Consider the following 11,513-nt stretch of genomic DNA (forward strand, 5'->3'; position numbering starts at 1 on the left):
TTTAATGCAAAGATTAGGTCCTAATTATCGATTATCATAACTAGAATTTGCCTGGAGGTGTTGAACAGACATCTGCAGGTTTTGCACTCAAACACTGGGGCGACCTAAATATTGCGGAGTTCCTCGCAAACACTCCCACTGAAAGTGTGGGCTATTTTGACCAGTGCTATATTCCAGGATGGCTCTGGGACTGAGGGATAGCCTGCACAGGTCTCGTCTGTGTCTTGTACAAGTAAGAAATGCCTTTGGTTTGTTTGCTAGGTAGAGTCAAACTCTAATGTTTGTTTATTTCTTCAGATGCTACTGTGCAGAACCGAACTGCTTTAGTGACTACTCTGTATATAAAGATACTTTATGAGTAAAATATACGTTTGAAATAAAACAAAAGTACTCCAGATCCAAAGGGGGAGACCATGAGGAGTGCCATCCATCCGCAGCGAGCAGGGGTTCCCCCTAACCCTCCTGCAGGGGCTGGTGCTGTTCTGCCTTGCTTCCTGTACCCCTCCAGGCAAAAGTGTTGCAGTTAGCACGCTTTCTGCCGGTGGCTCCTACATGGTGAAGCAACACAGCACTTTCGGGTATAATTTAAAGTCCTCGGACGCTTTCCGGAGAAAAGTGGCTGACAATTTTGACAAACTGTCTCGGGGAGTTTACGCAGGTGTTTCGTAGATTCTCTGCACAACTCCAGCAGCGACGATCTCGAGTGAAATCGCTATTCTCCAATGTATATTCATCCCCACGTTTACGTTCAAACTGGGAGCTGCTCTTAGCAAAGGGAATCCTGAACGGCTGGGCATAAAATGTCTAACAATCTCTTCATTAAGCGCCAACAGGTATTTAAAGTGACAATTTGCTGGTTCACGAGCTCCCACGCCATCACTGCAATTGTAGTTTGCATTTCCTTAACCGAGGTAGCGTGTTGCGTTAAACATTGCCTTAACCAGCCGTTCACCTCAAGAGCCCACCTTGATCATCTCCTTTCTGCTTTAAGACCTAAAGTATTCATTGAAGGCTTATCCCCACAAGTATTATACCATAGTAGGGACTAATTCTACTCTCAAGTGTCTATAGCTTGCTTGATTTCTCACCGGCTCTTAGCATTCTTGTCTCCTGAAGGATAAAGTGGTGGCTAATTTATATAATTTACGCTTTCATGTGGCTGAACTGTATCAAAGAAGCCTTCAAACTCTTCGCGAGATTAATATCCAGCATTAATCTGTTTAGTTTATGAAGAATCGATGTTTCTCACTGACCATGAAAGGAAGAACCTTTTTATGGGGGTGGGGGGAGGGGTTATGCGGAAATGAACAATTTCTGTTTTTATTTTCATTTCCTGCCATTGATTTCAATCTAGCGCCAAGTTAAGGGCTTCTCAAGTTTCCAGCTGTGGTCTCACCAAACAGGCTAAACAACTAATCAGATTGAAGCATTCCAACAGACAGCAAACCTGAAATTAAAGACTTTGAAAATACCTTAACTTTTAATTTTTTTGCAGGTTCTTACATGAACATAAATGATTGGGATAGATACATGGGACTTTGGTAAAATCTAATTATTACACACAAACTGTTAAAAGTATTTTTAAGAAAAAAAGATTTGGAGTTCCATGACAAAATAGAGAAGTTTGGCATTCAACATATATAAACTTGCTTTTGCAGCTTCAGTGGGCTTTTCTTTTTAGATAATTATCAAGTTACTGTGCTGTTAAAATCCACTTACACTTAATTCGAAAAAAGATTTTGAAGTTTTACTACACTACAAGTTCTACTACTGAGAAAAGTAGGGTAAAGTAGCCATAGTCCTGCGGGTCCATACAGCTGCACTCTTATTGGAGAGAGACGACTAGTGATGGTTAAACATGAGTGTCAACAAGCCTCAGGCAAGGAGAGAGGTTGAAAAGAGTCCTCCACGGTAGCCTCAGTCGGGACTGAGAGAATAACAATAAATCATTATTTCAATGATTTCTAATGGAATGCTTTCTGGAGAACCTCAATACTTTACTGCCTGTCCTGCGGCAACATGGGACCACTGACAGCATCTTTCACGTTTATAACTGCACATGAGCACCTATGTCAGATTAGTTTAAACAAGTGCCTCCAGTTTACAACAAGCCATTATCTCCCTCCTCACTAAACGTCCGAATCGGCATCTCCCGTTATACATCTGATTCATGAAACATGTGATTACAAGATCAGTTTGCAGAATGACCAAAACACAACAGGAGCAAATAGTTCCCATTTTACAGTTAGATGCTAGCGCAGATCTTGTGCTAATTTGAACAGAAAATGTTGGAAAGTGTGACAGGGTCAGGCAGAAGTTGTGGAGATGGGAAAGATGGCGATAAGACAACAAAAATGAGCTTATATGACAATGAGGATTCCGGGAGTGATTAGACAGTAATGCGGATTTTTGCGGCGCAGTGGTAACACCCCTACTTCTGAACCAGGGGGCCCGGGTTCAAATCCCACCTGCTCCAAAGGTGTGCAATAACATCTGTGAACAGGTTGGTTAGAAAATATCCCAAATGCCAGGAAGAATGATGCTGCCGCACGAGGTTTTTCTCTTCCTGAAAGCTGCCTAATCTACAAAACGCTCTCAGCATTTCCTGACTTTAGTTTAGATCTGCAGCTTTCTTCCAACATTAACGTTTGGTCAGAACATTTTAAAGGACTGTAAGCTGCACTCTACCGCATCTGAGCTTCGCTCTGTTTAAACTGCAGCTGGGAGTAAACCATTTGCTCTTCGTGTCCGCTTTCTGTCTTGCCTTCTGGTTTGCGGCTGTTCACCGTTGAATACTCCACCTGTGAGTGTAGGACAACGCATTAAATTTCCGTATTTTGATATATGAATAATTTGAGCAAAGAACTACATACTTTTCGAGATTATATCAGTCTGCACAAATTGCAGCAACTCATCCTTCACACTGATCGCGCTAAGTTCATTCACACGATGTTAATTCACATTCGAAAGATGCCTCTCAGTAGGCTCACTGGATAAATATTTCATTACTTTTAATTGCTGCATCATGATCGTTGTATTATTTTCTAAAACCTTTTGAGTAACTGGATTGTGGCAGCACTCTCTATTTAATTCGAAATCTACGACCATTGTTTAAACCAACGTGCCTCGCCTGTTGAGACATTGGTCGCTTTCCTTTCCACAAACAGATCAGAATTAACGACCTCCAGATCCTGCGGGTCTTCTCCATTTCTTGCAGAAAACAAGGTCGCATATATTGTTGTACCTGACCTTGAAGTGTCCTGGAGAGAACCAGCAGTATTAATGGTTATTTTCGTACAGACCTCTTGGCGAAGTGTCCCCGAAGTGAATTTTGTAATGTTATTTTACACAGTAAAAGATGACAAAAACTTTGCAGATACGTTATTTATGTCATAATGATACGTGGGTTCAGCCCACACTGCCGAAAACATTTTACAATTAAATATAGTACAATTAAAATAATAGCAAGTTAAATAAATTGCATGACTATTGTTTTTTTTTTATGAAGATCATAACCTAGCAACAAATGCTAGTCTTGCTAGCGAATTCCACATCTCAGGTCATAACCTGTCATGGGATGTGGAATTCGCTAGCAAGACTAGCATTTGTTGCTTTTCCGTAAATATTACACAGTGGCGTGCTGGGCCATTTCAGAAGACATTCAAGTGCCAATAATACACTGCTGGAGTCACATGTAGGCGAGAATGGGTAAGGGCGGCAGATTTCCCTCCGTCAACCAGATCCGATTTTTTTACAGCAATAGATAATAGTTGTTATGGTCGCCATCATTGAGATACCCTTTAAGTTCCATTTTTCTATGTTGAGTTTGAATGTGAAGCCATGTCTCCTGACTGGGTCCGGGCCTATGGATTACGGGTTCAGCAACAATAACATTACGCTGCCGGTTTCAGATATAAAGTTCTGCCGTCATTTCTCTCGCTTTCTCTTGCTGACTCGCCTCTTATTTTCTGCAATTTTATTTTCTGTTTCTATTTCATTCAAATGACAGCGTCAAAACTCGTGCGAGGCTTTCTGATCTCTATCTTCCCAACTGCCGACTCTCCACCCACAAGCTCACACTCTCTGCTACCCAGTGTCCTGGACTATCCGTCAGCGGGCCTCCACACGAGGTTAGAGCCTGGTTATCGGCAGAGCATCTGCGGGACATCATTACCTCAGACCTCTCTAATTTCCCTTCCCGAAATAATCTTCAGCTTTTTAGAGACATTTACTTTCCAAATGACAACACGTTTCACCCAAAGACAGGGACCACCTGACCGTGCCAGCTTGCTCCCGCCGACCTAGACTGAACTGACTCCCGCATGAAGCGCTTCACAAAGTCTTGATGTTCTGAAAAGTACCATAAAACAAACGCCATCGCTTTCATCCTAATTGTGGTCAAACGCCCTATTTACCGTTTTTATCTCGTCTAGCAACTTGTTTCAGACCATAAGACCACAGCAGGAAAATAAGTAGGCCATTCGGCCCCTCGAACCTGCTCCGCCAATCATCAGGATCAAGCCTGATCCGACACTCCTCACGTCCACTTTCCTGCTGTTTCCCCATAACCCTCGATTCCCCGATTGATCAAGAATCTACCTCAGCCGTAAATACGCGCAAGAATTCAGCTCCCACGGCTCTCTGAGAGGAGAAATTTCTCTTCATCGCAGTCTTAAATTGCGCCCCTTTACTCTGAGGCTATGCTCTCTTGTCCTAGATTCTCCAATAAAGGGAAACATTCTCTCGGCATTTACTATGTCAAGTTACTTAAGAATCCTAAAGGTTTCAATGAGATCACCTCTCATACTTCTAAACCTCAGTGAGCAGAGGCCCAGCCTTTTTAACCTTTCCTCATAAGACAATCTCTCCATACCTGTGATCATCCTAGTGAATCTCCTCGGAACTGCCTCCTATAAAATAATGTGTTTTCTTAGATAAACTGCTCATATTGTCTCATTCTTAAGCACTATTTAACACCTTGCTCCTTGGTAATGTTTGTCGGTGATAAATCTTCAGTCAAAAGATGTGGGGAATCGAATCTGAAGATGATTTTGACAGTAAATGTATCAAATTTCAAATCAAAATCCAAAAACAAGTTAAATATCGGAGAATGGAACAAATGATCGGCGATTATTTCAGAATGTTAGCAAAAACGTTTTCATGCATCGTATAGACTTCACTTGTACATCATAGTAAAGCCTAACGTGTACAATGTGCCGGGGCATGGTCTCAATGCACTAAACACAACCTTATGACAGGTGCAGTACCTCTGGGATAGTCCGGGTAGGCGGGGAACTGTATTCAACTTTTTCCTTCTCTGGAATGACAAACAACCAAAAGTAATTAGAAGCTTATCTTGTGTGTTATGCACAGCCTGAAACTGAATTACATTTATTCGGCCAAGATCTGTACCGGCCTGCAACGTGAGAACGTACCAGAGTCAATATAATCGAAAATAAACTCTTTTAAACACCGAAAGCGCAGAAGCATGTTTTAATCTAGAATCGTGGATCAATATTTGCTTTAAGATCTGAATCGCAACAACCTAACTCAACTGCAAATTAACTGCTGGGGGACCATGAGCTCATTGAAGGACACTGCACACTGGATGACATTAGATTTGTCTTTTGGTAGTATGTGCATCCATGCAATTTATGAGACATTAACATAAAAAAAAAGTTTAAACAAACCACATATAAGAAAGCCACTGAACAGACTTTCAGCTTTTTTTGGTAGCGGTATAAATCTAATTGGACCAGAGACAGCACTCTGTAGCCTATGAATAGAGTGGCTTATCGATACGATATGTTAAACAACATGGCTAACAGGGCCCATCAGAGACAAGGCAAGAATAGCAGCATTAAATCACATCTTCTATACCACAATCCACGTTGAAACGTCTTACACTGCCGAGCTGCAATAACATACATAACTTCTGTATAGAGTGAATTGAGATTTCGCACCGTTACCACTAGTGGAACTATCAAAGTCGAAAGAACGCAATCTGGAATTGAAAACAGGGAAGTGTAGCTCACTATTGGGCCTGATCTTATCAGGACAGCGAGAATTCTGGACTGAAACAAAAAATGCTGGAAATCACATCGGATTAGGCAGTACCCGTGCAGAGAGCAAGCTAACTTTACAAGTCTAGATGACTCTTCATCAACACAGCTCCGATGAAGAGCCTTCGAGACTCGAAACGTTAGCCTGCTCTCTCTCTCCACAGATGCTGCCTGACCCGCTGTGGATTCCAGCATTTTTATTGTTTTCAGTATAGATTCCAGCATCTGCAGCAATTTGTTCCTAGCGAGAATTCTGGAGCCAGATAGGCACAGCCCAGGAGATACAAGCTCTGGTTTTTAAACATGTTTAAAATATCCCGATTGCAAAGGCATGAAACGAGGAAACATCTCACTAAAGGGCATTCAGGTACACTCAATGTAAAAAGAAAAGTGCATGAGCGTGAATTGTATTTCAGCACTGAATAGGCTGACATGAGCATTAGGTTACATCCAGAGATATTTAATCATCAGGGAAAGGAATCTGCAGTAAGCCTATGTACAGTACTGTTGTGGCCAGTCGGTGCACTGTACCTTTCTGTGTTAGTCTGAGAGTTGAGAACGCTTGGCTTGTCTCAGAGTGGTGAGTTTTGGAGAGCTCAGCAGATTTTAATACAGAAAACGAACCCAAATCCAAATCTAAACAGCCGATGGACAAATATAAAGTTAATGTAAAGTGGTTTCTATTGTGAGTCGAGACACAAGTACGGTGTATACCGCACAGTAGCCAAAGAATTCCCAGAAAGCAAAACGAAAGGATTCGCTTTTAGAAAGGCGATGAACATCGACTGAGGATAAAGGTAACTGTTACATTACAATGAGGGCACCTCATGTTATTCACCAATGTTTTCATAATGATGCGTTTTTGTAGACAGGAGAATACCATTGGCCAAAACATACAAGGTCATGAGCCAAAGGAATTGGAATTGTTCGGTTATTGTTTTTGACCGGGGCAGTCTCGAAGACTGATGGGCCCGTTTCCGTGCAGTAGACCTCTTTAACTGTATAGTTGAACAGTGGATATGGCAATGAATTGATAATTGAAACTTGATTGGAAAACAATTTTGGTGGCAGTCTAGTAAGAAATTTGAAAATATAATTATCTCAAGATTTGTGGAAGATGTGACCTTCATATGTTACATAACTTCTTCCCTGGAGATTAATGCTTTAAAAACTGTGCGACAATTACAAACGCTGCTACATTCTAGCTACCGTATATAAACAGAGCTTTAACAACACCCTTCGACTGTATCTTTTTTTTTAAATGATTCTATCCCACCTGATGTACAAGAGAAACGAGACAGTCTCCGTTTTCGAGCAAGCGTTTGTTATGCTATACCACTATATTAACCTGCCACATTGGTATATTAAATCGTGGCAATATTTTGTATTAATGAGAAAAGTAGGTGATAAGCATCTAACATTTCTAATAATAGTATAGTACTCACGTTTCATTTTCTTGTTGAATACCACAGCGAGGAAGATAACGCATAAAATCAGCGGTATACACAGCAATTGGTAAAGGAACGGATTTTTGTATCGATCGCGTTCTTAAAAGAGAGTTGCATAAATGTAAAATGAAAATCTGTGCCGAACAATTTAACTAATATGATTTTAATTAAAACCAAATAAAAATAATTATTGTCATTGCACCAGCCGTCTGTGAGCTGACCCCAGGATGTATATCTATGTTTTGTGCGTTCCCGTCAAGTAACAACCTTTAATTATATTTGTTAAGCACAGAAGAGAAAACCGCTGATGTTTATCCCGAATGTCTCCTTTGGCTTGCTTTAGGAAACGTGTTCTTTCATTTAAACTTAAAACAGCAAGAAAAAAAGTTAAAATTGCGTCGAACACAGCCGCTGGATGAATTCCCAGAGAGTTTACCATTAATCATCCAATGTCCTGATTGGACAGACGGTTATTTTTTTCTAAAAACGTGAGATTTCTGCAGACTGTTCGTCCCTAGCGCTGGAAATCAAGGAGACAGTCAGGATTTCTGCGGAATGATTTAGTCAGAATTTTCATTGTGTTTGGTTTTAAGTTTGGTTTTATTTACCGATTTTGTTTCCCCCAAGTGTAAAAAAAAACGATGTAGCAGCTAGCAGCGAGCATCAAGTCAAAACTCACCCCAGTAAAACCTAACATTCGGGGAAAGTCAGCAGATTTCGGGATTAATTACATTTCTGTTTGTTGACTGCTATATATTTGCACGTGAAGGGTTCAATATTCGCAGGTCAGGACATCACCTGACGCATTTATAAGCATTCACCAACACACTCCAAGCATTGAATGCAATTCACAACCAACGGTCTTTACGTTCTCAAATGGGCAGCGGGAGATGATGCAAATCCTCGTTGTGCAATAATGGGGGAAACAGAATGATAGTTCAGAAGCGGTTCTCTGACTATTTACAATTCGACCTGGATATATTGAACTGCACCGTATTAGCGATCAGAAAATAAACTTCGCTTCAAATGCCAGTTATTGACTGTGCCGAAGTGAAATTGTTTTCAGGTTTGGACACATTGATGCACTGAAACCAGTTGCATGTTGCGGACATCTACATTTTACACCCGGTTTCTTCCTCCCCCCAGTGGCCGTGCTTTATGGCTGGACCAAAGGTTCAAACTCTACCGAGTTCCCATCTTCACTTTGCTGGAGTGACAATTGTCATCAGGAATTGTCGATTTGCTCAATTTCCCTGCCGTTTACAACTTCCCAACAAAAATCGCAGCAATACCGATGATTCGCACACTGTGCATGAGGATGTGTGACTTGTAGTATCCCCTCATCGCTGGGTCCTGGCTCAATCCTGTTTCACAGCACAAATAAACATTTGGTCATGGAGACAGTGATTGACTGGGTGCGATACTGCTAACGCTGGTACACTTTGAAACAATGGGACTTACCCGTCACTGTCAATCTGCTTCCATTCCCCCACAACACTTTAATAAAAGGTTGACTCAAAGCCAGGAATTCACAATAATACGTGCCGCCGTCTCCTAGCTGAAGGTCGCTTATTGATAACTGGGATATATTTCGTTCCCGGTCTAATGTATGGACCAGTCGGATTGACTGATTTGCCATGAGCTTGTCCATATAAACAATTGCTTCGTCCTGATTACTTTGGTTGTTTGATTGATGAAACCAATTGATTGCATAGTCCTCAACTCCTTCAGGGGAATAGTAACAGGTCAGGTTCGCTGTCCCTCCTTCAGTCACCAGGAGAGTTCTTGGAGTCTGTACAACCCGAACCCCTTCAGTAGCCCCCAGAGCCCAACCTGGACAGTAATTGAACATATATATCCATAACAATGCCAGGAGGTTCATGTTAACAAGGTGCTACCGGAGGACGTCGGTATGAAGGCTCATTGGGGACAGCAGAGACACTGGGTCCCTCCTCTTCATCTTGGTAGAGGGCTGGGCGCGGATGTAGGGCGTGCGGAATCTGAACGTAACCACCCGCATGTGGGTTAAAAAGCTCAGCAGCTCAGAGTTCTCACGCAAGCTGTCGCCGCCACAAATAGCACCGGCGACTTCAGTCTGCGGAAACAACAACTGAAGGCTTTGACACCGTCTCCTCCCACCTCTTTGCTGTTCACATTTAGCCCTGGGTTCTTGTTATTAAAAACAAAACCCATAACACCCTGTGGGGGGTTGCTATCACACATACCTAGAGTGGGTGGGATTTGAACCCAGGCCTACTGGCCCAGCGATAACTACACTGTCATTGCACCATAAGAGCCCCTTTATTCTATTGATATAGAAATACTTAAGAACTAGGAGCAGGAGTAGGCAATTCAACCCCAGGGGCCTGCTCCGTCATTTAATACGATCTTGGCTGATCTCACCTCGGCCTCAAATCCACCTTCGTGACCGTTCCCCATAACCCTTCAAATCCTTACTAATTACAAATCTGTCTATCTCCTTCTTAAACTTACTCAATATCCCTCATCCACCATACACTGGGGCAGTGAATTTCGCAAATTCACGATTCTTTGACAGAAGTTATTCCTGCTCATCTCTGTTTTAAATCTGCTTACCCTTTAACCTAAAACTATGACCTCTGTTCCAAAGTGCTTCACCAGGGGAAACATCTAATTTGTCAAACCCTTTTAACATCTTACATATCATTATTTGATCTCCTCTCATCCTCATAAAAACTAAAGAATATAGGCCGAACCTAAACGGCTCAGACTCTCCTCACAAGACAAGTCTTTCATCTTGGAATTAATCTTATGAACCTTCTTTGAACTGCCTCCAATGCGTTTTTATATCCTTCCTCAAGCAACTATATGGAATATTCCAAATGGGGTCTCGCCAGTGTCTTGTACAATTGCAATGATGGATCCGAACAAGCCTGAAAATAAATCGAATAAACGTTCAAATTAAATTGTGTTCAACTGAAATTTGTAATTGTTCATAAGTGTCAATATATATAGGATCAATAAAAACCAAAAGAACTGCGGATGCTGTAAATCAGGAACAAAAACAGAAGCTGCTGGAAAAGCTCAGCAGGTCCGGCAGCATCTGTGAAGGAGAAAACAGAGTTAACGTTTCGGGTCCGGTGACCCTGCCTCAGATGCTGCCAGACCTGCTGAGCTTTTCCAGCAACTTTGTTTTTGTTGTATGTAGGATCAATACTTGCCCTGAATGAAAAGTGCAAAGTCCTCCCGTGCGAACAGATGAATGAATGCACTTCGCTACAAGTTACCGCAGGAAACATGCCCGGGGAGGTGGTTTGAAGTTTTCAGCACAGTGTCAGTGCAGTTGTACTCTCGGTTTCTGCCAGTCAAACAGACATCAATGAAGGGTTTGTGCTGAGAGCACGGGCATAGAGTAGCTGGTGGTGGAGGTGAAGCTCAAGAATAGATTCAGCTTCGTGATAATTGAGTAAAAATTTACCTTGAACTGGTTTGGATTCTACGTATGTCTCTACCCACTCCCCGCCCCCTCCCCATGTCTAAACTCGCGATTCCTCTCAGTTCGCGGCGAGGACAATAATCCTGATTTCTGAGTAGAAAACGTTCAAGAAGAAGGGTCCCGACCCGAAACATCAGCTTTCCGAGACAACAAGGTGCAGGGCTGGATGAACACAGCAGGCCAAGCAGCATCATAGGAGCAGAGAGGCTGACGTTTCGGGCCTAGACCCTTCATCAGCAATGGGGGAGGGGAAGGGGGTTTTGAAATAAATAGGGAGAGAGTGGGAGGCGGATAGAAGAGGGATAGAGGAGAGGATAGGTGGAGAGGAAACAAACAGGTCGAAGAGGCGGGGATGGGGCCAGGAAAGGTGAGTGTAGGTAGGGAGTTAGGAAGGGGATAGGTCAGTCCAGGGAGGACGGACAGGTCAAGGGGGCGGGATGAGGTTGGTCGGTAGGAGATGGAGGTGCGGCTTGAGGTGGGAGGAGGGGATAGGTGGGAGGAAGAACAGGTTAGGGAGGCAGGGACGAG

The 11,513-nt window shown here is 42.5% G+C and overlaps 1 protein-coding gene across 1 annotated transcript; it reads right to left on the reverse strand.

Moving 5' to 3' along the window:
• Positions 1–1,644: 1,644 nt before the first annotated feature.
• On the reverse strand, positions 1,645–9,486 carry LOC109927700. Its single transcript, XM_020527692.2, has 5 exons — positions 8,972–9,486; positions 7,508–7,609; positions 5,268–5,317; positions 3,126–3,260; positions 1,645–2,801 (listed from the first exon to the last, which is right to left on the reverse strand). The coding sequence occupies exons 1-5, from the start codon at positions 9,390–9,392 to the stop codon at positions 2,685–2,687; spliced, it is 825 nt and encodes a 274-aa protein (XP_020383281.1). The 5' UTR covers positions 9,393–9,486; the 3' UTR covers positions 1,645–2,684.
• Between the last annotated feature and the right edge of the window lie 2,027 nt (positions 9,487–11,513).

The sequence above is a fragment of the Rhincodon typus genome, chromosome 24, assembly GCF_021869965.1.
Source record: "Rhincodon typus isolate 14 chromosome 24, sRhiTyp1.1, whole genome shotgun sequence".
NCBI lineage: Eukaryota > Metazoa > Chordata > Chondrichthyes > Orectolobiformes > Rhincodontidae > Rhincodon > Rhincodon typus.